This window comes from Canis aureus, chromosome 23 (genome assembly GCF_053574225.1).
Source record: "Canis aureus isolate CA01 chromosome 23, VMU_Caureus_v.1.0, whole genome shotgun sequence".
Lineage (NCBI taxonomy): Eukaryota > Metazoa > Chordata > Mammalia > Carnivora > Canidae > Canis > Canis aureus.
Window position 1 is genome coordinate 16,165,753 of NC_135633.1, and position 26,943 is coordinate 16,192,695.

The 26,943-nt window shown below is 45.7% G+C and overlaps 1 protein-coding gene across 1 annotated transcript in view; it reads left to right on the forward strand.

Moving 5' to 3' along the window:
* Positions 1-9,143: 9,143 nt before the first annotated feature.
* GALNT18 (polypeptide N-acetylgalactosaminyltransferase 18) overlaps positions 9,144-26,943 on the forward strand; it is a 338,232-nt gene continuing 320,432 nt past the window's right edge. The window contains exon 1 of the mRNA XM_077866468.1: positions 9,144-9,748. Coding sequence (XP_077722594.1) covers positions 9,514-9,748 — 235 coding nt within the window. The 5' untranslated portion in view covers positions 9,144-9,513. The remainder of the gene's footprint in view (positions 9,749-26,943) is intronic.

Consider the following 26,943-nt stretch of genomic DNA (forward strand, 5'->3'; position numbering starts at 1 on the left):
GTTGTGTGTCTGTTGAATATTTTATTTACCATCTGTCTGGCAGGACAGTACAGAACCTACATAAAGGCCAGTAGTGCCCCAGACCCCCACATACAATCCTTAAAAGGTCGCTAGCTTCTTCTCATGCCTGGCTGGTGCCATTAATCCCTCACACAGGTCCTGCGCTAGTCTTTTGAGGCTTTGAGAAGGAGGGCTACAGGCTGTAAAGCAACTGAAGGAGATTTCTGTTCTTCAGCCCCAGTATCGGGGTAGCCTCCAGACATTTTCGGGTATGAGGGGGTCTGCGACTCTACTTCTGCTATCTGTGGGAACTCAATAAATGTGACCCCCTTCTTCATCTTTACCAACTAGATTCTCTCTTTTAGAAAGGAGGAATTTAGTGGCTCTTTCCCTTGTTCAGGAACGATATCCAATTAGGGATAGTGCTTCTGTTTTCAGCAGTCCTCTTTGCAGATGCAAATACTTCCAAGAAGTCTCTTACTTTTGAGACTTACTCAGGCAGCAATTACTTTGTTGACTATAGATACTCCTTAACAGATACCCGGGAGGGTTGTGATATATGGAAAGAGGATGGACTTGGAATTAGAAGCCCTCTATCATGTTTTAATGTATGACCTTAGATACAATTTCCTCATCTGTAAAATGGGTATAATAATAACTTACCTTGTGGGGTTGCTGTGAAGATCAAGATATTTGTAAACAGTGTTCCATGGGTTGAAAACACTAGTATTCACTACCTGCCCTAGAGATAGAGGTGGTCTAACAAGACACATCACTATTCTGTGTAGTTCTACTTTTTTTTTATTTGTTTATTTGAGAGAGAGAGAGGGTGTGTGAGTGAGGAGAGGGGCAGAGGAAGAGAGAGAATCATAAATCAGACTCCCTGCTGAGCATGGAGCCAGATAGGGGGCTTGATCCTGCCACCCTGAGATCATGGCCTGAGCCGAAATCAAGAGTCAGCCACTCAACTGACTGAGCCACACAGGCACCACTTGATTCTACTTGTATACTGATACTCATCCCTTTAAGTGATAGCGACATAAAAAATACACACTTAGTCCTTGGGCTACAGATGGGTTAGGTTCCTGAATATATGCTTTGTAATATGTATAATTACGGGATGGAAATGAAATGTCATGATTTATTATTTAAATAAGTGTTAAGTACTATTAAAACTCACATTTGTTAAAGGCTTACCGCAGACTGAGTAGCGAGCTTTACAGATATTATTTCATTTAATCTTCACAACAACCCTATGAAGTAGATATTAGGTTTTATAGTTGAGTAAATTGAGATATAGGAACTTAAGTAACTTGGGAAGATTCATAGAATTCATGAACGGCCGCCCCAGAATTCAAATCCAAGTCTGTCTGATTACATATATATGATCACTATGTCCCACTGCTTTCCTAATGAACATATCTTCTACTCAGCATTTTTTTTAAGAAATAGGGAGCCAAGCATGTATAGAATTTTTCACTATATCTTCACAAATAGACAACTTTATAAAAATGTTATTTATGTAAAATGCACGGAACTAAGTAAAGTGCAAAAGTAAGAGGTGGTGGTTGATAGCATTCCTGGTCTCACTAAACAGTGAACACTAAACATGTGGTTATGTACCTTGCAGATTCCTTTTATTTTTTCAATTGGGAATACATATAACTAGCATGAATAGTTCAAGAAGTGTGTGTGTGTGTGTGTGTGTGTGTGTGTGTATAGCTCAAGTCACAAAGTGGGGCAGCAATCAATGTGAAACATATTTCAGCAAAACCAAATGAATCATTTTAATTATAAATATAATAATTTGAATTTCAGAAGCATTATATTAAGAAATATTCATTTTAAAATTCAGAAATTACAGATGAACCTGGTAAGAGGTTGGCCACTATCCTTAATTGTGGTTCTTTCCCCCAAGAAAGATGTGTATCGCATCTCAGATTTTATTGTGTATATGACTCATCTGGGTATTTTGTTAAAATGCAGACTCTGAATCTGTAGAAGTAGGATGGGCCTGATAATAAGTACCCAGCTGAAGCTAATGCTACTGGTCCAAGGCCCACACTTTGAATACAAGTTTATAGAATATGTGCATTTTAAATTTCATTTACTGCCAAATTGCATTGCAAATGGCAAGATTTCATTCTTTCCATGGCTGAGTAATATTCCATTATATGTATATGTAGATGTAGATGTATCCAAATCTCCTTTATCCATTCATCAGTTGTTAGACATTTGGGGTCTTTCCATAATTTGGCTATTGTTGGTAATGCCTCTATAAACATCCAGGTGCATATATCCTTTTGAATCACTATGTTTTTATCCTTTGGGTAAATACCTAGCAGTGCAATTGCTGGGTCATAGGGTAGTTTTATTTTTAACTTTTTGGGGAATCTCCGTACTGTTTTCTAGAAAGGCTGCACCAGTTTGCATTCCCACCAGAGTATTAAGAGGGTTCCCCTTTCTCTGCATCCTTGCCAACACCCGTTGTTTCCTGTGTTGTTAATTTTAGCCATTCTGACAGGTGATATTGGAGTTTTGATTTGTATTTTACTGACGATGAGTGACGTTGAGCATCTTTTCATGTGTCTGTTAGCCATCTGTATGTCTTCTTTGGAGAAATGTCTATTCGTGTCTTCTGCCCATTTTTTAACTGGGGTATTTGTTTTTCTGGGTGTTGAGTTTGATAATTCTTTATAGATTTTGGATATTAACCCTTTATCAGATATGTCACTTGTAAATATCTTCTTCCATTCCATAGGGTGCCTTCTAGTTTTGTTGATTATTTCCTTCACTGGGCAGAAGCTTTTTATTTTGTATTTTATTTTTTATTTAAATTCCATTTGCCAACATATAATACATCATTATTAGTTTCAGATGTGCTTTTTGATAATTCATCAGTTGTATATAACACTCAGTGCTCATCACATCACATGCCCTCTTTAATGCCCATTTTATCTTGATGAAGTCCCAATAGTTTATTTTTGCTTTTGTTTCTCTTGCCTCAGGAGACATATCTAGAAAGAAGTCGCTATAGCTAATGTTAGTGCCTGTGTTCTTCTCTAGGATTTTGATGATTGCCTGCCTCACATTTAGGTCTTTCATCTATTTTGAATTAATTTTTATGTGTGGTGTAAGAAAGTGGTCCAGTTTCATTCTTGTATATATCACTGTCCAGTTTTCCCAACACCATTTGTTGAAAAGACTGTATTTTTTTCCATTGGATATTCTTTCCTGCTTTGTCAAATATTAGTTGACCATATAGTTGTAGGTTTATTTCTGGGTTTTCTATTCTGTTCCATTGATCTATGTGTCTGTTTTTGTGCTAGTACCATACTGTCTCCATCACTACAGCTTTGTAATATAACTTGAAGTCTGGAATTGTGATGCCTTCAGCTTTGCTTTTTTTTTTCCTTCTTCTTCTTTTCAAGATTGCTTTGTCTATTTGGTCCATACAAACTTTAGGATTGTTTGTTCTAGCTCTGTGATACCAAACTACAGTCCGAAGAGATGGTACCAACTATGATCTCATCAGCAGGATATATGAGTACTTATTTCTCTTACATTCTGATACTTACTAGTTATCACATTAAATTTGTCAATCTGATAGGTGAGATATGGTATCTATATTCATATTTCCTGATTTTAAGAAGGTTAAGCATCCTTTCATGTATTTTTTGGATATTTATACTTTCTCTTTAGTTAATTGCTTGCTCATATTTTTGGCCCATTTTTCCATTTGGATATCTTTGCCTATATTATGGGTTTATATGAATTTTTTATATATTCTGTATACCAATCCTCAGTCTATGAAATGTCTTGCAAATGTTTTCCTCTGGGTCTAATGAACAAATCCCTCCCCCACCCGGAGAGCTGTCTAGTGATCGAATGGAGGTGGAACCATTCAGAAATTACATAACTATTTGTTGGGGCAGAATTTGGTACCTTCATCAACTGCTAGTGCCTTTCTCTTTTATATTACTATAATGCGTCACGTTGGAGCTTTTCAGACTGTATTACATTTGTTTATTCCTCCACTAAACAGTGGAGCTAAGGGCAGAGGTGTGGGTCTGTGAGTCATCTCTGTGTTACCTGTACCCAACGTTGGGTCTAGCACAGAGCAGGCACTCCAAAGTATTTAGTGGGTGAATAAATGGACAGATGGCTAAATGGGTCTAGTTGCAGGATTCCTGTCAGGATCTGCTCTGCAATTTAACTAAGGTTTTCTTCGGGTTCTTCAACAAGGTGAAGGAAGAAGAATCAAACATCCATTTCTAGGACCCTTTGCTCCTAGTTAGAGGAAAATTGCCTCTGGTGGCTGGTCTTCTCTCCTTTCATTGACCTTTCAGTTATTTTGTTGCTCAGAGACTGTAATAGTACTTATAGAGCTAATACTTATATAGTGCATTCAGTGTGCTTTATATACATGAATTCATCTAGTTTTCACAATAACCATTTTCTCAGATGAAGAAACAGAGGCACAGACTCGTTAAGTAGCTTGCCCAAGATCATACAGCTAATAAATGGCAGACTGTGAACCAGCTGTTTGGCTCCCTACTCTGTGCTCCAGAGACCAACCCTAGACCTGACACAGTTGTAGGTTTTAAACAAACATTCTTCTCTTGGTTCACCTTTTCTCCTCTAGAAGTCTGCCTTTTTCAGCAGTGATATCTCAGGCCTGTGGCTTGGTGGAATTGAATCTTGTATGCACTGTTCCTCCACAGCTTTTGTCTCTGAACTTTGCATCTATCCCTGCTGGATGCCTCAACAATCCCTTTTCCCCAGGGGGACCTGGCAACCCCACCTGCCATCCGGCCAGACAAAGGATTCAGGCATTCTACCTTTAGGGACCATTTTCTCCTTGTAGCCCCCAAATTCTAATTGGCACCTCTGGCCCCAAGACTTTGCTTGGTGCTGCCATCTGGTGGGTATAGATGACCACTGACATCTCTCTCTAATGAGAGGACTCCTTGCCATTGGCCAAGATTGGTCCACACTGTTCCTTTTAATCTCCAGGTCAGGATACCCCGCTTAGAATATAATCAACTGGTAAGGATTAATGATTGGCTTTTCCCACCCTGGCATTAAAGCTTTTCTGAATGAAGGCTTAGTAATTGGTGGGATGATAGTGTGGCGGTACTTGTAGGTAAGAAGTCCTGCTTGGCTCCCCCTCAAATCCTGTGAAGAAGGCAGCTGCCTACACAAAATAAAAGACATTTGAAATCCAAAGGCTGTAGCGGGGAGACCCTATCAAGGCTCTCAAGTCTTTTTAATAGATTCTTCAACATATTCACTTTTCTCTTACAGCATGAGTAGAAGGAGACCCCAGGTCCAAATGCTAGGCATAGGTTTAAAGAAATGGGTTATACTTGAGTTCTGCTAGGTCTGCTCACATCCATTATCTGAGGAAGTTCACAGTGACCTCCTAAGGCAGGATTTATTTAAAATAAAAGCTAGGAAACACTTCAAAGTCAGATAAATGACCTAACTTGAGAATCAGAAACATCCTTCCCATTCATGGGTGATTTTTAGCAGCTTTCCAGGTTCAGAAAAGAGGCCCATATTGAGACTATGAGACTCCAATTATATCCACATATCTGGAGTAAACTAAGCAGGGCCCAGAGCAACTGATCATTCAGACAAAACCTCAAGGACTTAATAATTATTTGTTGGATGTAATGTAATTGAACTGAGGGCTAAAAATATGATCTGTGTATTGCTTATAGGAGGGCTTCCATAGGGGGCCTTTTTTCTGGTCTTGTGACTCTAAAACCTTTGCGGGTAAAGTCCTTAAGCTTCCTTCCAATTCACTTGTTTATAACCAAGGAGTTGACAGTGTTAAGTGGAAATTTGAGGGTATGGGGTGGCAACAGCCTCTGAAACCAGCTTTCCATTTTTTTTTCCAGCTTTCCATTTTGAATAGCCTATCGACCAATGCAGATCACTGCACTACTGATGGTGAAGACAGACATTAGGAATAGAAAGCCAATGTGCTGGAACCCAGACAAGATGAGCACCTTGCTGCATATGGCTTTAATTCCTGTTAGCTTCCATCGGGGGAGAGCACTGATACTGGTTGGTGGAGAAACCAAGTACACTTGACCCTGGAACAATGCAGGGGTGGAGGATAGGGGGCCCTGACCCCCTGAACAGTTGAAATCCAAGTATAACTTTTGACTCCCCCAAAACTGAACTACTAATAGTCCACTGCCCACCAGAAGCTTTACCAATAATGTAAACAGCCGATTAACACATATTTTGTATTATTTGTATTCTATACTATATTCTTGCAATAAAATCAGCTAAAGAAAGGAAAATATTATTAAGGAAATCATAAGGAAAGTACATTTGTGGTATTGTACTTTGCTTATTTTTAAAGATCTGCATAGAAGTGGACCCACACAATTTAAGCCCATGCTGCTCAAGGGTCAACTGTATTGTTAAACAGGAGGTTGGCGTTTGTGGAGTTGAGTTCTGGCCTGGAAGGGGAAGGACCATATCCTGGGAAGGAAACTCACCTGATCCTGAACACCCACTGTGTCTTGCACTAATTAAGGCCCTTTCTGGTGCATTCTCTCATTTAATTTTTTTTAAAGATTATTTATTTGAGAGAGAGAGACAGAGACAGAGAGAGACAGAGATAGAGAGAGCATGAGCAGGGAGGAGAGGGAGGAGCAGGGAGCTGCTCAGCAGGGAGCCTGACACAGGGCTCATCCCAGGACTCTGGGATCATAACCTGAGCTGAAGGCAGATACTTAACTGACTGAGCCACCCAGGTGCTCTTCATTTAATCTTTCTAACCACTCCCTCAGCAAGTATTGTTTACCTATGACATTTGGGGTTATTGAGCCCTAGCTATGTTTTAGAATTTGTCCAAGCTCACATAACTAAGAAGTGATGGATCTGAGATTAGAGTCCAGGAATCTGGCTGCCTCTCCAGTGAATATTCTTTGAACTGGTCAACTTGTCCGTCCCAGTGACCTTTCAGAGAGGAAAACCTGTCCTGCATTCTCTTGTTGTGTTCATCCCCACCACAGTTACAAATTATCTGAGAGGATCGACTGAACAAAAATTTCAGGTTACACAATCCACTTTGCTTTTTTGCCTTAAATCTTATTTTTAAAGTTGGGGCTCCCCCTCATTTAAGAATGTGAAAAATGAGAGTTGCCTCCTCTCTATCTAGCCCTGTGGTGGTTTAGGAAGATCCTGGGAAGAGATGAACTTTCACAGTTCCTCCTGGGACAGGGTGCATGGCAAAAGGAGGAATTAGACCTTTGCCATTAAGTGTACTCAAGGCTGGGACAGCCCGAGTGGCTCAGTGGTTTAGCGCCGCCTTCAGCCCAGGGCCTGATCCTGGAGACTCGGGATTGAGTTCCACGTCGGGCTCCCTGCATGGGGCCTGCTTTGCCCTCTGCCTGTGCCTATGTCTCTCATGATAAATAAAATCTTAAAAAAAAAATAAAAAGTGTACTCAAGGCTGTTGCTTGTAAGTTCATCTAACCAGACACAAGTCCAGACTCTTTATTTGTGAGGTGATTATATATCTAGAGAAGGGAGAGGTGGGTTTTATTTCCTTCTGGTTGTAGATTTCTTTACCTGTTTTTTCTTTTCTTTCTTTCTTTCTTTCTTTTTTTTTTTTAGAAAAAGATTTAAGTGTGTGTGTCATCTTCTCTCATACATATGGACACATACATACTCTCCTCCTCTCTTCTCTTCCAAACTCCTTTCCAGCTATGGTAAAGAGAAATCTTCCAGTTGGTGTCATAACATGTTTTTGAGGTTTTGTAAGCAAAGCCCTGGTGGATCAGCTGATGGCTGATGGCCATAAAGTGCCCCTTCTTAGGTTTTGTGCCCTCCCCTTTTTGAAGAGAGGTTCTTTAAATCGAGAGACAATCCCTTGAGAGACCGACCCTGAGTAGTACTACTACCATGGCAGGTTGGGGTGCTGGTGTACAAGGTGGCCACGCAGCAGGCTGCCTCCCTGACTCTCTTCAGGCCAAGCACATGCCCCTACAGATGGAGAAGAGAATAGGAATCTGTGTTTTAGAAAGTCTTTGTTTAGACCATTTCTATTCAGATGCTGAGAAGAAGTGACTTCAGCAGAAGGGGACGATATGAATCAGTATATTTGCTCTCCTAACAAATAAAGTAGTGTCAGCCGTTAGAGCCCGGCCGTGTCCCTTGGCTGTCAGTCACAGCTCTGTCCTCTCGAACATCAGGTGCAAGCAGCAGGCCCAGCGACTTTACAGTTCACGGCATAATTCCACGCTGGCCTCTGTAGACTTCCCCTCGCCCCCCCCGCCCCCCGGGGGGGTGGTATTTTGTGCAGGATTTCCCTATGCCCTGAGATGAGCCTGGTCCCCCACGGATGAGGACTGGGTTACAGGCCACACTTCTGTCCTGGGAGCTGTGCGGATTTAAAAAAAAAAAACAAAAAACGAATCTAGACAGGCACACAACTCTTCCGGGGGTTTGGTGGAGACGGTGGTGCAGAATCTTGCAGGAGGTGCCTGGGTGGGTTAGCTCCGTTGGCAGATGCCAAGTCTGGGGACATCCAGGAGGCAGGCGGACGGAGGGCGCGGGACGGGGGGAGGTGGAAGTGAGGCTGGGGAGGAACTGGGCCCCCCCAGCGGGCCCGGCCGAGGCCAAGGCTACTCCGAGGATCCGGCCCAAGCCTCCCCGGCCTGCGGGCTTCCCGGCCACCAGGGAAAAAGGGAAGAGGGGCCGGCGCGCGGGGGGGTCGGGGGGGGGGCGAGGGCGACAAGCCCCGCCGCGGGGCGCTGAGCCGCGTGACCCCGCGAGGCCCCGTGGTGGCCGCGGGGGGGGGGCACCTGCGGGCCTCCGGGGACCCGGGGTCTGCGGGTGCGAGGCTCCGGCGCGCCCCAGGAGGGCGGGAGCCGGGGGCGGCCAGCAGGTGGGGCCCGGGGGCCGGACTCCGCCCCGCGCGCCCTCCGCGTTGGTCGGCGGCCGCCCAGCCCCGGCCCCTCTCCCGAGCCCGAGCGCGATTGGTGGCGGCGCTTGTCGCTCGGAGGGGCCGGGCCGCTCGCTCCGCCGCTCGCTCCGCCGCCCTCGCCGCCGCCGCCGCCGCCGCCGCCGCCGTCCTTCCAGCAGCGCGGGCCGGACGGACGCACGGACGGACGGACGGACGGCCGGGGCCCCGCGCCTGGCGATGGGCAGCGGCGCGCCCGCGGACCCGGGCTGTGGCAAAGTTTCCCGGCGCGCCTGTCGGGGCGCGCGGCTGCCGGCCACCCGTGACCGCTTCCAGAAGGGGCTCGGAGGGTTTTAATTTGGGAGGAAAAAAAAATCCACCCCGTTTCCTTTGTGAAGCTCCCTGTCTCCGGGTGGCCAGCGGCGGGAGCTCCAAACTTGGGCACGGCGGCTCCGCGGGCAGCAGCCGGCTGCGGAGGACCTCGGCCCGGGGCCCGGGCGAACCGGGGGGCGTGCGCGCGGGGCGGCGCGGGCGCGCGGCGAGGAGGGTGCCCCGGGAGCTCTATATGGAGGAGGGGGCCCAGGATGGTGTGCACCAGGAAGACCAAAACTTTGGTGTCCACTTGCGTGATCCTGAGCGGCATGACCAACATCATCTGTCTGCTGTACGTGGGCTGGGTCACCAACTACATCGCCAGCGTGTATGTGCGGGGGCAGGAGCCGGCGCCCGACAAGAAGCTGGACGAAGACAAAGGGGACACCCTGAAGATCATCGAACGGCTGGACCACCTGGAGAACGTCATCAAGCAGCACATCCAAGGTACGGGCGCCCCGGGAAACTTGGGCCGCCCGCGAGGCCCGGGAGCGCTGGGGCGGGTGCGCCCCGAGCCGGCGGCCGCCGCGGGTGGGGGTGGGGGTGGGGGTGGGCGGGGGGTGCGTGTGCGCCCTCGCGCGCGTGGAGACCCCCCTGCCCGCGGCGCCGCGCGCTTCTCCGGGGCACACGTGTGTGCGGCTCGCTGGCGGTGTGGGGGCGCGCTGCGCACGTGTCCACATGTGCCTGAGACTCCGGGCTGCTCGCCGGCTCTCGGGATCACGCAGAGGTCCGGGCTCAGAGTGTGCGTGCGTGAGTGAGTGTGTGTGTGTACAAGGCAGAGCGGGCGCGGGCCGCCCGGCTCATTCGGCCCCGGCAGGGGCCCAGGGCGAGATGCTCGCGCGCGGCCCCGGGCTTTGGCATTTAGGACCTGCGGGACGAGCCGGGCCCGGGAAGCTTGCGTAGACCCAGCCCCGGCCCCTAATGTGCGCCTTCGGTAGGCGGTTGGCAATGCCGGGGTGGGGGTGTCTGTGGCTGGGGGTGCTGCTGGCACCTCCGGCGCGCCCCCCCCCCCCCCCCCGCCGCCCGCGGGTCCAAGACCCTCTCCAGGAGCAGGTGTCGACGCGCGGAAGACGCACAGGAGCCTGGCGCTCGGTCCACTGCGGCGGCGCATCCGCCCAGGACCCAGAGGACCCCCCGCCCGGGCCGTGCCTCCCCCGCGGGGCCCGGGAAGGCCCTTCCCTCTGGTAGCTCCGCTCCCAGGCCCGGGAGCCGTTGGGGCGGAGCACACGGACTCGCGCGAGCGGGGCTGGAAAGGCTGCGCCGGGCGGTTGCGCCCCGTCCAGGCCAGGGCCGGGGGCCGGGGGGAGGACGGGGGACGGGGTACGGGAGCTCTCCCCCGGCCACCCCGTCGGGTGCGCGGTCAGCGCAGGGGGTGGAGAGCTGGGGCTCCGCGGGGCACCGCGCGGGTGTGCGCGCCGCCCGCGTCTCGCCCGCTGCCACTTGTCTCTGTTCACCGCCCCGCTGCCCCTGCTCTCGCAGGGTGTGAGCTAAGGCAGGGAGCCGTGCTCACCAGCCAGGCTCTGGGGCCACTGCCCGGCAGGCAGCCCTCGGCACACACCTCGTTGAATGGAAGGCTTTCTCCCCCGGGAGCACTCCCTTGTTTACACCTGGGTGTCTGGGTCTGGCTGCTGCCCCAGGTGCCCCAGATTTCCATTCTCAAATGAATATGTTTTGCTCTGGAGCCTTGCTCAGGCTCCTCTTTGCTTTGGAAGGAAAGTTGTCCCAGAAACTGCAAATGTCACAAAATGCCGGGGTAGGGATAGCTGCTCTGTCGACAGTTGGTAGGTTTCCACACATGTTCCCAGGGAAGGGTCAGGAGAGGGCAGGAGAGGTGTTCGCATCCCTTGTGCTTTCCAACTGATGACTTCAAACCAAGCCGGGGGCTTGGGGCCACTTCCTAGCAAAGGAGACCCTTGACAGCTTCTCCTTCATACCTGCCTCTGCCTCTCAAATTGGCACTGGGCTTGGCAGACCGATTTATCTATCTGATGGCTCCTGTTGCTGTTGTTTCTTACTTTTTTCCATCCCATGGGTCTGGACCGACAATTAATCAGCAGTACAAGTACAGTGTTTGCCCCAGGGTGATTCAGAACGTTTCCAGGGAGATGTAAGACCATACCTTACTTTGGCGTTTCCAGTTTACCCACCGATTTTGAGAGATTTTCATTCACAGATTCTGTGTGTGTGCGTGTGTGTGTGTGTGTATTCCTGGAAAATGGTTCTCTTGCGCTTTCCAGTCTGCTCAGGGAGGAGGCCAGCGAGGTACTACTTTGGGAAGCAGTGAGGACACATTGTTAACCCATGAGCTCATCACAGAGTAGCCCCTATCATGTTGAATGTGGACCATGTCACATGATTTATAAGGCTCTACATGAAAATGAGTACAGTGCTGAAGCTGAAAGGAACCTTTGTGATTCTGTTCCCAGGAAACCTTATAACTATGCATTGTTCTGGACTTTAAAATATTTACCTGAAAAAATTGGGAGAAATAGAAAGCAAAGACAGAACAGGATTCTTAAGCCATGGTCGGCCCAGTTCTCTTATTATATGTGCACTGACTGTATTAGGACTCCTGTGGATATTTAGAAATGACCAGAGTCTACCAGAGTCTGAGGACAGAAAGGCAGAAGCCACAACCTGTAGAGATGTGGGGAAGGGTCAGTGACTTGGGGGGAGACTAGAGAGGAGGCAGGTAGAAGGCAGAGATTACTTGCTTGGCTGTGCCGTGATGGTATAGTGATGACTAGTGGCAGCTCCCCCACTGGTGCTGGAGCCATCCAGAGCTAGGATGTGGGGAATTAAGTAAACTTAGGGATTTACTTGATTTGAGTAAGAGGTCTGTTAAGTTTGAGACTGGCCAAGTGCAGCTCTCTGGAGGCAGAGGGTGGGAAAGGACAGTTGGACTCTTGTACTTGGTGATGTGGACCGTTCACGTGTATTCCACTGTCACGTTTCCTCTAGTCAGTACAGCTTTATGAGCAATCCAGTTTAGTCTGCTGAGCTGGGGAAGTGGAGAATAAAGGATAATGTTAACAGCTGAAAATTATATAGCACCCATTAATGTGCCAGGTAGTATTCTAGGTGCTTTATGTATATCGACTAATTTAATCATCACAACCCTATGAGATAGGTGATATTAACTCCATGTTACAGATGGAGGGAGTCTATGATTTGTCTAGGGTCACATCACTGGTATACGGTAGTTTAAGGATTTAAACCCAGCTTATGTGGCTTCTTTAGAGTCTGTGTTCTTAATTGCATACCATACTGTCTCCTTAGAGGGCCAGCAGATCAGAGGGGGAGCAGTGCTCCCCTGGAGTTACTTGATGTTGGTAGTGGGTGTCAGAATGAGAGGCTTCAGAGGATGGCCGAGGAATGGTGAAGTCACAGCCTTCCCACTTTGAGACTCTTCCATAGATAAACTTGGGAAGCTCTGGGTTTTATTTATCTCATGCTGAGAGGCAGAGGTTACGTTCACTAAAAAAGCATTCATGGAACACCCAGGACAGTTCCTGGCACATTCTACAGAGCGTAGGTGTTGGATAGATGAATGGATGGATGAAAAAGTACACAGTGTGGATGCCCAGTGCACCGGTTAGTCATTAATGAAAGCGTTTCCATTCTCAAATGAATATGTTTTGCTTTGGAGCCTTGCTCAGGCTCCTCTTTGCTTTGGAAGGAAAGTTGTCCCAGAAACTGCAAATGTCACAAAATGTTCAGTAGAATGTTCCATAGGACTTGCAATTAGAAGAGGCTTTGGAGCATCACCCTAGAGGTCTGTTCTAGTCATGACTGAAAAGTTTATTTTCCTCTTGGGGGTTGCAGTGATATTTCATTTTAATTTGTTTTCTGATTGAATGATTTAATTAGATGGTGGTTGACAATCTCTTGGGAATGTAAATTGCAGTTTTGAGAATTTTTTTAAACCAAATCTATGGTAAACGAGAGGGTGGATAGCTCCAGATTTCAAAAATAGCATCCTGTTGGGTTGGAGACGCAAAATATGTGTTAATACAGGTCCGCTCTTTGGAGGAGATAGATGGAATTGCTGGTGAGGGAGTGAGGGGGATGAAGCAGAGGGTGTGCTGGAGCTGTGTGTCGGGGAGCTTGGGAAATGGCAGTGGTGGATCAACTCTTATTTTGGAAGTCCAGCGGAACCCAAACAGCTTTCTCCTTTTCTTGGTTAGTACCTTTTCGAATCTGTAAAGAACATGTCAATATTAAGGAAAACATTGAAAAATGTATAAAACTGTTGGGGATTTACTCCAAAGATACAGATGCAATGAAACGCCGGGACACCTGCACCCCAATGTTTCTAGCAGCAATGTCCACAATAGCCAAACTGTGGAAGGAGCCTCGGTGTCCATCGAAAGATGAATGGATAAAGAAGATGTGGTTTATGTATACAATGGAATATTCCTCAGCCATTAGAAACAACAAATACCCACCATTTGCTTGGATGTGGATGGAACTGGAGGGTATTATGCTGAGTGAAGTAAGTCAATCGGAGAAGGACAAACATATGTTCTCATTCATTTGGGGAATATAAATAATAGTGAAAGGGAATAGAAGGGAAGGGAGAAGAAATGTGTGGGAAATATCAGAAAGGGAGACAGAACATAAACACTCCTAACTCTGGGAAACGAACTAGGGGTGGTGGAAGAGGAGGAGGGCGGGGGGTGGGGGTGAATGGGTGACGGGCACTGAAGGGGGCACTTGATGGGATGAGCACTGGGTGTAATTCTGTATGTTGGCAAATTGAACACCAATAAAAAATAAATTATAAAAAAAATAAAAAATAAAAAATAAAAATAAAACATTAAAAAAAAAACTAAAAAAAAAATGTATAAAACTGCCTCTCAGTCATTCTACTCTAACCCAACTATTTTGCATTTTGAGCATTCCCTTCTAACTTTGCCCATCTGCCTTCCTATTTAAAAACAAAGGTGTAGTCACGGTTTGGACGTAGTTTTATGTTGTGCTTTTTATTTGGCTTACTTCTTGTTAGAAGCATTTTTTCATGTTTGCTACATAGTTTTTTTGATCCAGTCTTTATTTATTGGAGACCTAATATGTACCAGGTAGCACACTGGGTAGCACATACATTGAATCCAATGGTGAATCAAGGCAGTCTTGGACCTTGTCATAGTAGATTTGTTTTTAAAGGGACAGTAAAATCCCTCTTATTCAACACAGTTGGGGCTTAAGTTAGTTAACAGAAAAACTCGGCAAAGAGGAGGATAAAACAAAACATTGCACACATGCATTACATATTTTATTTTTATATTATTTTTGAATGTGTTGTACATTCATTTGCCAGCCTTTTGATGTTAGGGCCAAGTCTTTGTCTTTGGGCTGGGTGGGCCAATTGCCTTTCTGATCATAAACCACTCCCATAATGTGCTGCTTACAGAGACTGATTTCGAATTCTGTTTTCCTTAAAATTCCCTGAGAACTTAAAGATGCTTATGAAGCAATCTCCGTGTAGTAACCTAAATTTTTATGACTTTTGCCTTGTCCTTTGAGGTGATTTTGCTCACATGCAATCTGACTGCTGTGTAAGTGACAAGCTTTATAAAGTCTTTCCAAAGCAGTGAAATTAATTTTCTTAGAAACAACAACTCTCATCTTCTTAGCAGTCATATTCCATTGGTTTATAGAATATGTAATTAAATTATGCTGTTACGATGACAAGTACCAAGAGTATAAACATATTTGGGAGCAAACCCAGAGGACTGTTGATAAGCATACAGCTCAGTTGTTAGCTGGAGACGGGAGTGGAGGTGAGGTGAGAGAGAAAAGCTGGTACAAAGGGACTAAAGCTTCCTGAGGCTTATTATCCAGGGAGACTGAAGGGGGGCTTCATCTGGAGAGGTGACTAGGGGAGGGTTTTTAAAGAGAACTTGTACTGTATTTTTAATGATTGCATAATATTCCACCATCAATATACCATTATTGATTTAACCACTTCCTCATTATTGAACATTGACCTTTCTACTATAATTAACACAGAAATAAACATCTTCACCTCACTCTTCTTCTTCTTCCTCTTTTTTTAAAAGATCGTATTTATTTATTCATGAGAGATACAGAGAGAGAGGCAGAGACACAGACAGAGGGAGAAGCAGGCTCCCTGTGGGAGACCCGATGTGGAACTCGACCCTGGGACCCCAGGATTACACCCTGAGCCAAAGGCAGATGTTCAACCGCCGAGCCACCTAGGCGTCCCTCACTCTTCTTTTGAACTATTTTTAAGGATCTATTTCTAGAAGTGGAATTACTACTGACTCAAAGAGTATGAACATTTTAATGAAAGAATGTTTTCAAAATCTTTCTACATGGCCACCAGCAATATATTATGTTACCGGTTTCATAGAGCCTGGTGGATCCTGTTATCATTAAACTTATTCCAGGTAAATATAATCACTGTCAAATGTTCTTTTGATTTGTACTCCTTGGATTACTGTAGAACTTAATATCCTTCCCCTACCCCTGTTTGTTTTTGCCTTGTATTGTGTCTTCTGCCAATTTTTCTCTTGGGATATCAGTGTTTCTGATTTACGTAGATCACTAAATAAATAAATAAATAAATATATATATATAGCACATATTCTATGTTACATACATAATTTTTTCTTTACATAGATGATATAGGGCAGTGATTTTCGCATTGTGTTCCCAGGAGCTCCAAGCTTCTAGAAGGTTGGATCCAGGACCTGAGAAATAAAAGGGTCAAGTGAAGTCTCCTGGGACCCCTCCAAAACCCACCCACCCCTCTCCTTGCAATCAGTGTATCTTCTTCATCTGTCTTATATTTGGTGTTCTGTAAAATATTTTTAAAAAGGCTATGCTTCTTTTCTTTTTTTTTTTTTTTCTATGCTTCTTTTCTAAAAAAATGTTGAAAATTGCTCTTTTGGGAGAAAAAGAAAGATCAGACTGTTACATTTTTGTGAGGGATGATGGTAGCATAAAGAATTCAAGAGAGTAAACAAATCTAAAAGGAAATTGAATTCCTGGGTAGTGTTCTTATAATATCTATTTACCCTTCTGAATACCATGATTAATAATGTATTACATTATATGACTAATTTCCAAATCCATTATCTTACTTCACTGAGTGAAGATCATCCCAACAATGGGAAAAATGGATTATTAGGTGCTTTTTGTTTCCTAAAAGTTTGTTAGGCATATTATTTGCATATTAATGTACATTAGGTCCGTGAAAACATGTTGCTCACTATTATTACAAACCATATGTGGTCCCTAAAAGTCAGAAAATCCTACGCCTGGATGTTGGGAGGTTTTTTTTTTTTTTCCCCCTTTCTTTTTGTTTCCTATAGCTTTTGGATGTCACCTCGAATTGGTTGGTGTCCTTCTCATCTTATCCCTGACTTGGCAGGGTTGTAAAGAAGAGGATATGATGTTTGCTGAATACTTGGAGTTTATTTGAGGAAAGGGTGTCATTTAAATGGTAAAGCTATTTGTCCTTCGGAATGAACTGTGGCATGTGAAATTATATTCGTAACAGTGATTGATATTTTGAGAGAGTGCAAAAGCAGGATTAGAAGTTGAGCCCAATTACCTTTATTAATAGCCCCAGACCACATCTTTGTGGAGTAGGAAAACCTTGCCAAAGAATACAACTTCTTCCCATGGCCAAAGAATTTTCATTTTTATCCAGAAGTGTGTAGGCTGTAAAATAAATGAATTTCACATTCTTTCCCACTCACTTGACATAAATTGTTATTTGCCCTTGATAAGTAGGTTGATGTAGAATCTCAAGGAGAATTCGGAATGAAATGGAGAGCCACAGTCTGGTTTGTGAGGGCCTCACAGGTCAGCTTCTGTCACTTGAGTTAGGTTGGTCTGTGTTTTTCCAAAGGTATCTATGGGATTCAGAGCCACATACAAGGTTACTGGACCATCTTCATTATCAGCCTAGAGAATTTCACTTCACTTCAAGACTTCACTTGACCCTTTTATTTCTCAGGTCCTGGATCCAACCTTCTAGAAGCTTGGAGCTCCTGGGAACACAATGCGAAAATCACTGCCCTATATCATCTATGTAAAGAAAAAATTATGTATATAACATAGAATATGCGCTATATATATATATATATATATATATATATATATATTTATTTATTTATTTATTTGTTTAGTGATCTACGTAAATCAGAAACACTGATATCCCAAGAGAAAAATTGGCAGAAGACACAATACAAGGCAAAAACAAACAGGGGTAGGGGAAGGATATTAAGTTCTACAGTAATCCAAGGAGTACAAATTAAAAGAACATTTGACAGTGATTATATTTACCTGGAATAAGTTTAATGATAGCAAGATCCACTTGGCCAGCTGAGTGGGTTATTGCCTTGATTTGGGGCCTCGAGGGTCTCTTTGGGACTGGTGTCCTTTTTCCCTGCTTAGGTTCTATCCAAGACGCTAGGACAGATGACTGCCCTGGGAAGAAGCATATAGGAAGGCAGTCTAGCTGGAGGTGATATCACCCAGAAGGTCCTTTGGGGGAAGCACCAGGCTGAGTGAGTGACGAATGTAGCCAGAAGGTAGGGAGATGGGATTTGGGGAGAAAGAGGATTATGCATGAAGATGGAGGGACAGAAGTCCATAAATGTGAGATGGGCATCTGCAGTAGAGGGCCAGGGACGGAGTGGGGTAGGTCTGCTGGTGGGTGATCCAGACAAAATGAATGCTGGCCTGCACTTTTTAGGCTGGCCTTGAGTGTCTCCCTAGGACTGGAGGTTCTTGAATTGGCTAGAGATTTGATTATTCTGTGGTGCCTACAATTGTCAGCTTCTCAAATCCCACTCTGCCTTTGGTGTCAGAGTCAGCTCCATTCCACACTGCAGTATGTGAGTAGAGAAGTGCTTGATGGTTTCCCTTTCCTCACACACATGCCTTCACATGCAGGGCACACGCCCCGGGGCAGGGCCCGGAAGAAGCATGTCCCAACATGGTGCATTCATTCTCACTTTAGCCCTTTTTCTCCCCCTCAAGAAAGTGTATTAGCATGCACGAGAATGGGATAACTTTGAAATCCCTTCAACTTATTAGTTAAACCTAATCATTCATATGTTTTGCTACTTAAATTATTGTTAATAACAAATTACTGCACAACTGTTCCAATGTAAAATTTGTTGTGGTGGTGATTGAAAACAACTGCTGTTCTGGACTCTTATGTGTGGGTCTGTGTACTTTTTAAGGACCCAACTGAGTGCAGCCAACTGGAACTTTGAAAAAGAGCATTCCTGATTATGTGAACACAAATGCTTTGGTAGTTTTTCTGACTACATGGTAATGGATTAAAATATATTTCTAGGACATCCCAGTGGGTATGGGGTTCTGATGTAGCTCTTTCACTGCCCAACATTCAGTGTCAGTTTTGTGAAGGTTTGCTCTTGGAAGATGAAACTGCCTGTAATGAAGCTTTCTGAAAGCCCTAAGTGTCCAGCCCCAGTGAGATGGTGATGGGCTTCCTGTGTAATGCCACCACTGAAATGGTACTAGAGCCAGCAGGCATAGTTCTCTGGGCTATGTTTTGTTACTATCTCCCATCAAGAGGTCACAAAAGTACTGTGTTTGGGAATATCCAGAGAAGTGGCATCTGTACCCTTCTCCTTGGGGCAGATGGGAACAAGGAGAAATGATGCCTGAAGGAGAGGCTTAGGGCCAACTCTTTGGAATGAATGGGTTCATTCCACCAGTGTCCAGAGTTTAAGACAGAGGTGGAGCACCTTGTTTGAGGTTCTTGGGTATTGCATTTTAAGCAGTGGGGACTTGTATGCCTTGCCCATCCATCTCTGTCCCCTGGGACAGGCCATTAAAGGCCATTGAGATCCTAGAGGAATGGGAACGTAGTTCAGGGACCTGGATAGGACAGGATTTGAAACCTGGGCTAATAGATGTCATGCTAATGGCATCTGGGACTTAGAAGAATAGCACCAAAATTGCTTGAGCCAATGAATATAAGTGTAAGAAAGCTAAGAAGGGATTTGAAGTTCCCGAAGTGACAAATGAAAATCCCAGCCAAATCCTTGGTTTATTTTAAGAGCAACAGGCATATAAAGTATTGAAGATTGATTGTATCAAGAGGCACAGAGGAAGAGAATTCCTGTGTGTCAGAGACTGGGCTAGATGCTGTCCATATGCGGTTGCTTTTTATCTTCACAACGTGGAGGAAGAGTTTTAGAGATGAGAACACTGGGGCATAGAGACTTGAAGAGTTTGCTCAAGGTCACACAGCTGATAGCGGTGGAGATGAGGAGGGAAACTTTTTCTAACACATTTTTCTCTACAGAAGAAAAAAAAAGTGAATATCAGAGAGAGGACCGGGAAATCATTCTATCAAAGACCGCGTTCAGGTGTAAGCTCAGATGCCTCATCAGGTCAAGTGGGAGGCTCGTGGGTGAGGGCGGGGAGCCAGGCAGGTGGCTTGGAGTGTCCTTGTGTAGGTGAGGAACCTCGAGGTTGGGTGCCAGAGGCAGAGGGCCTTGCCCTGGAAGGGTGAGTGTGGTACTGCTACAGAGGCCTTGGAGAGCCCTTTCTCATGGATCATTGTGGATCTCCTGGGATCATTGTAAGCCCCCAGGGACTTGTCCTATGGGAGAAGCAGAGTGTGCCACTGTAAGCTAGAGCTCATTCCAGTTCCACATGGGACTTGGGAGCACTTACCGTGTGTCAGGTGCTGTGCTGTGTGCGTTCTTGTTCATTGGCATAGTCATGTGTCTTCCAGGGTGATCAACTTGTCCCGTTTGCCCAGGACTTTCCCTGTTTTAAAACTGTAATGCCCAGGTCCAAGGAGGCCCCTCAAGCCTGGGCAAACCTGGATGGTTGGTCACCCTTATCTTCTCACACTGGTAAGTTCTGTTTAATGGCAACTCCTAGCATCAGGGCAAATAGCCCTTCTGATGGCACCATATCTGGGTCTTCTGCTTTCTACTCTTGAACGTTGACTTTGTCCAAGAGTGTAAAGAGGACAGTGAGGGTCCCAGCAGTCCCTTCCCCATTCTCCCTGCCCTCACAGGCTGCCTCCTCTCTCCTTTGTCATTCCTCCCGCCCCGGCACTCTGTTTTTTTAGCTGTCTGAGCCTCTCAGGATTTGAAAAGGAAAAAACAATTGCTGTAAAGGAAAGCTCTAATAAAGTGGTTTGGGCACAAAACATCAGCAGCTCTTTATTTGCCCCAAACAGTAGGAGTCTGTATTAATAACCTTGTGAGTTATATGCTGGGAAGTTAAAAGTAAGCAAAAATCTTACTTGAGATCCGCAAATGTGACTTTATTCCTTTATTGAACTAATCTCTCTTCCTGTTTATGCTGGTGACATTTTCTATTATCCATGTGGAAGATCCTTCTTGATATTCTGCTACAGATTTATTTGGCTCTGCCTTGGTTAGGGTCCCAGAGCGAGGGGCTTTCTGGTTTCTTCTTTTTGTAGTTATGATGCTTGGTGTTTATGTGGTTCCCGCCTCAAAGGATCTTGACAAACGGGACAGGCTTTGTCTAATTAATCATCATAATATTTCCCTGATGGGACAGAAGGAGCTATGGAGGAATGGGAGGGGTGTAGGAGAGACTTTAGACCTGCCTCTCAGTTGTTTAAGGGCTTGGAAAAGCGAGTCTTTTAACATTTTGGTTTCTTCCACATCTAAATCTCAGCTTAATAATAAACCGATCCTCTGATTTGCTTTATTTTCCAAAAGACTGCTTGGAGGAGAGTTTACTACATCGGGATTATGACGTGGACCCTCCAAGTCTATAATTGGGCCAGGCTTTTAAAAATTATTTTACTGGAATCTAGAGATTCATGTTAGAAGGGAAATCCAGTGGAAAGTGGATAAAAGAGACTGTTACCAATGATTCAAAAATTGGAAAAAGGAACCGGTGAGGAAGGGTTGTAGAAACAGGCCTGCACTTGTTGGGAGAAGAGATGGGAAGAGGAAGAGAATTAATGTTTGCTGAGCGTCTATTAGGTGCTAAATGCTTTGCACGTGTTACCTCGTTTTAACCTTGCAAGCAAGCCACCTCGTGGGATGTTGTCCCTCCCTCTCCCCCCACCCATTCTACAGAAGAGGAAATCAAGGCTCAGCAACTCTAGTTAACTGTCCAAGGTCACACAGTTACTACGAGATAAAACCCTATTTACTCTACAAAGCCCCCTTAGTAAGGGGCCAGAGATCCTCTTGCTTTTCTGATCTTGATGGAGAGAAAACAGGCTTATCTCTTACTTTCAGCAGAAAGGTTGCAGATGAGACTGAAGAAGGAGTCATGAGAAGCGAGGCCAGGAGATGGGTTACCAAGTGACTGTTTTGCAGGTGTCCTTCCCTGGAGACACAGGAGGATGCCTGTGCCAGCAGCTGCCCGGAACTGAGCTCAGGAAGGCTGCGAGAGGCTCCGGGTATGGCTCTTCGAAGCCAGCAGTATCGCTTTCTTCAGGAGATGACTTAGTGTGAATAAGACCATCCCTTCCACTCACTCAGACCCAAGGTTTTCGGGAGGGTCCTCCAGGCTCAGAGCATGAGGTCAGGTTGGGGACCGTGGAGGGGACTGGTGCAGATCTGTCCAGGTTTGCCAGGAACTTCCCATTGAATTGAGGCAATGGGACTTTCAGGTAAAGTATATGTAGTGATGGGCCCCAGCTCTGTGGGCAGATACACGGGAGGCAGACACCAAGGCTGGCACTGTTCACTGGGCCCTGATGGGGTGGTGGGGCTGGGGGGCTGAGATGGCTGGGGGAAAGTGCAGACCTGCTTCCAAGTTCCGGTTCTTCTCCAGTATGGCTGGGCAGTTGACAGTGACCTGGGAGGTACTCCTGCTTTCTGTTGGTCACATGCTCAGACCAGCATTTATTGGGTACCTAGTAAGTGCTGAGGATATGTCAGTGGAACAAAGACAAAAATACAAGGAGTCACAATTAAATGAGATGGTCAGGGGCTCTCCTGTTGGGAAAGACTTGGAGAAAGTTAGGTGTGAACTCTGTCTCAGAGGAGAGATTTCCAGGTGGAGGGAACAGCCAGCGCAAAGGTCCTGGGGTAGGAGTGTGCCTGGTGTGTCTGAGCAACAGTAGGGTGGCTAGTGTGGCCAGAGCAGAGTGATCATGGGAGAGAGGGGTGGCAGTGAGGCCAGAGAGGGGCTAGTTGAGAAGCAGGTTGTACTGTGGGAGGAATGGAGAGCCATGGGCAGGGGTGTGCAGAGGAGCCCAGCTTTTAAAGGCGTTAATCCAGGCTGTTCTGTGGTTATTTCCTGAGCACTTCTCATGGGCTTGACTCTGTACCAAGCATGTCGGGAGATGACAAAATATACAGGACATGGCTCTTTCCTTTAAGAAGCTCATAATGGAGCCAAGAGGACAATACAAGAAACAGATGAGGAGCTTTTTCAAGCTAACTAGTGTAATGAGGGTTAAAATTGAATTCTAGAAGAGTGCATTGTCTGAACGGACTTCCTCGAGGAATGGAGACTTATGACACATCTTGGAGGAATGAGGAGAGTTTAGAGGAGTGGAGTAGGGAAGATTTGGAGAGAGGAAGCTCAGATATTAAGTGAAACCAGCAGTTACCTGAGCCTCTCCTTTAGCGTAGGAAAGAGTGCTGGCAGTCAGTGCCTGGAATCAGCACTGCTGTTTACAGGCTGGGTGACCTTGGGCAAGCCTCTTTGCTGTCCTGTGCCTCAGTTTCCCCAGCTATACAAGTGAGGGCAGTTGCTCCTTAAACCCTGCAGGGTTGTTGTGCTGATGAAACAAGATGCCAGGCAGGAAAGCACCCCCGCCCTGCCTGTCCCCAGGGTCAGCATGAGGGCAGGAAGCACATTCTTTTTTTTTTTTTAATATTTTATTTATTTATTCATGAGAGACAGACACACACACACACACACACACACACACAGAGAGAGAGAGAGAGAGAGGCAGAGACACAGGCAGAGGGAGAAGCAGGCCCCATGCAGGGAGCCCGATGTGGGCCCAAGGCAGACGCTCAACCACTGAGCCACCCAGGCGTCCCTGCAGGCTCCCTCCTTCCCTCTGTCCTTCCTTTCCACTATCTTTCCTTCTTGGAGCTTATGTAGAAAATATGATCAGTAATATATTTTTCTGGTCGAAACAGCTAGGAGAGCAGGTTTGAAGCCTGTTTTGGTGCCATTAGACATGATGTGGGTGCTAAGACTTCCCCAGTTACATCCAGCCTGAGAAGGTCGGAAGTGAGCTTATGGGGGAGGCCAGACTAATGCTATTGCTCAAGTGTCTCAGACAGCCTCGCCTACTGCTCTGAAATTCTAAGCCTGCCAGCCTGGGGACCTGTTCCTGTTTGTAGAGAAAGATTTGTTTTGTAAAACCCACTTGGCATTGCAGTGGGCAGCGGACCATGCAGGAATGTGCTATGTTTGTAGGAAGCTTGGCTGGTGGAAGAATTATGCAAGGTGCCCGGTTACCTGGCCAGAGTCTCATTTCCCTGGTGATGCAGGAGAAGGGGCTCTTTCCCCAGTGGCAGAAGGAGAGTCTCCTTGAAGAGAGACTTGGGTTTTCTTGTGTTTCCACCTCCCGACAGACCTGGAGCCGCATCAGCCTATCTTCCTGCCAGGGTGAATTTGATTTAACTCTAAGCAACGTGACTTATAATTTCAATTGCAGGCAGGAAGGCGTGATTTAAGACAATTGTCAGGAAGACTCAATTTAATCTCTTCTTTCTTCCCCTTCTACAAAATGTGCATTTTGTTGTGTGATATAATTTTAATATACATTCGTTACAACTCAGACGTAGATGTAATTTCACATTGGGAAGATACACTCTACATTTTTTTTCTTTTAGTATTTATCTACTTAAAGTTTTTGCGAAAAAAGATTTCTTTCTAGTGACAGCAGAAAACTAAGGGATGGTTTTGTTTTTCTTCCTAGCGAGAATTGTAATAAATCACTGTGAAACTTCCTGGGCAGTTGCTGTTTCTTGATTAGTAGGGCTTAGTTTGGTCACTTAGTAGACAGATAATTATATTAACAAAATAAGGGAAAAAATCATTATTTTATTTACCCCAAACTGGTACACTTGTGAATTTTGAATGTTTTCAACAACAGCTAGTTGTTTTTAGCAAAATAGGCATGAGTATTTTTGAGTTTGTAATTACTTTGGAAGTTCAGAAAGTCGCTTTGATTTTTGTAAGTTGAAAATTAAATGTATTATTTCACCCTGGTCCATATTAGAAATGTATTGCTGCACAGCTCAGTGCATCCCCTTCCCTCTTGCTTCATATATTAGCAAAGAAGGATGAGTTTTCTCAAGCTGTATCTTAGTTGTGAAAGCTCTAGACTGGTAAAGATCTGGAGAGATCTTTACTTAGGGTCAGAGCATGCTAGAGCTCAGAAGTGACCTCAGCAACCATACCTTCAACCTGTTTGCTGAGGGATCCAAGGTCCAGTGTAACTTGGTGACTTCCCTGGTGGTCCTTTCCTGGGACCTGGAGACTTTGCCATAGGGATCTAGAGGTCTGAATCGAGGCTGGAAAGTTTCCCTCTACATCCTCTTACTTCCTTCAACCTCAGAAGAAACTTCTGCAGTGGGAAAGTAAATCCATGATTATACATTCTCAGATGAAGCCAGATACTTAAGGGATAAGGAATGGGTAGATTTCCTTAGCTGGGGTCTGTGGGGACCCCTTGGTCCCCTTTCTGTGGCCTGTCTGGGTCTCTGGGGCCTGCACTCTACTGCCTGGGATCATCTTTGGGATTGAGGACATAGCTGTTAGTAGAACCTGACTTTGGTTCCAAGCAGCGTGTGGCAGCTCCTAGAGATGCAGCCTCTATATTGGAAGAAGGCTTCTTCCCAACTTTGCAGATCCCAGTGGTGGTGCCCATGGAGGAGGGGCAGAGATTTCATATCGAGGAGAGGAAATGAGAGAAAGTTGACATTTATTGGGCACTGACTAGATGTTTGGCACAATTTAGTTCACTTCATTTTATATAAGCCTGTGAGATCATTAGCCCCACTTTATAGATGAGAAAGGTGTACTGTATTGTGACTATTAAACTGTTTTTCCCATTATACTGTGGGTCCCTTGAGGGTGAAGACAGGGTCCTAATTTTTTCATTTTCCCATTTGACACAGTGGCAGTCATATAGTTGGGGCTAAGTAGGAATTTGTTGAGTGTATGAATAAATAAGCAGGCCTGCCTGAAACCACTTAGTAAGAACATTCATATCCAGGTGTCTGGCTTCAACGCTGTCTGCAAGAGAGGCCAGGGGACTGAGGAACTGACTCTCATCCCTCCAAGCGTGGGGGTGGCTTGCACAAGGTGATCTCAGGCTGTGTCCTCCTTCTGGGTCAGAGACAGCAAGACACATATTTCTGGTGTCTCTTTCAAGGCACCTCATAGCTTATAACACTGCTGGGGGAGCTTTAATCAAAGAGAAGCAGCAGCTCAGTGGAGTGTGTGTGTATATGCGTGTGTGTGCATGTGTGTGTATGTGTGTGTATAGAATGTGCTTTCCTGTACTGAGATCCCCCAGGAATCAGCTGGTGAGAGGAACTAGAAGCCTTCAGGGGATCCTTGATATCTTTATTTTAATAAAGCTGTCACTTGTGGTCACTTTCAAACGAAAGCAATCTTGTGGGTACAGAAGGGGAAAAATAAACCTGCACCAAAAGCAGAGAATAATGCCAGAAAAGATATAGCTGAACAGAGAGGCTCTGCTTCAAAAGGAGGGACAGAGTTGAGGTCATTTAAATGGATACCTAGAGAGGAATAGGAAGGAGGAAGCATAGCTTAATTTCCAAGGAAGGGTCGAGAAATTCCTCAGGGCCCCAGGAGCTAAAAGAAAAGGTAGCCTTTGGCCTCCCAGCCCACATGGCAGCAGCTTGGCCTCCTGTCTACACTGTGGCTGGTGAGTACCTCAGAATGGATCCCACCATCTTGGGGAGTCTGTAGGGTGGCAGTGGTAAGTTGGGACCAGCTCTTCCCACACTCAAGAGGAAGGTGGCGAACTGTCTGCAGAGAGGAGGAATTCTCCGAGAGGGTTGCTCTGGACTCAGGAGAGGCTTTTTTTCTACCTGCTTTGTCGAAATCCCTTGGGTTGGGCCGAAGAAGGTGTGAGCAGAGCTAGAAATCGGACAGGCCAAGCCCCTGGGTCCCCTTGGTGGCCACCTTGGTCCCACTCCATGGCCCAGCACAGCTTCTCCCACCCGCTGCAGTCCGCAGGCCCTGGAAGAAGGTGCTTCTCCGACTTGGCCCCATGGGACAGAGCAGCCCGTAAGCAGGAGCCACAGATTACTGTGATTTTTCTTTTCCTATTATTCCCTGATATTTTCAATTTGAAAAGAATCATTTAAACAGTAGGGTAGAAGAGGGCATAGTAGACATAGGGGAAAAATTGAAAATGTCATTTAAAAATGACTATTGCATTCTTTTTCACCTCAGCAGACAGATGGCTGCCTCACCTTTTGCCCACGGCCAGGAGCAATAGCCTGATGGGTCAGCCGAGGAGAGCAGTGATTTTATTTTTCTTTTCATTTCAAACAGATTGTGTAGCCCTTGGGGTGTGGGGGACCGGTGGAATGAAACTCTGGGCTGGGAAACTAATTATGCCTCCCTGCATGGCTGAGCTAGTTAATACCAAACTGTCATTGAGGCTGATTCTTCCC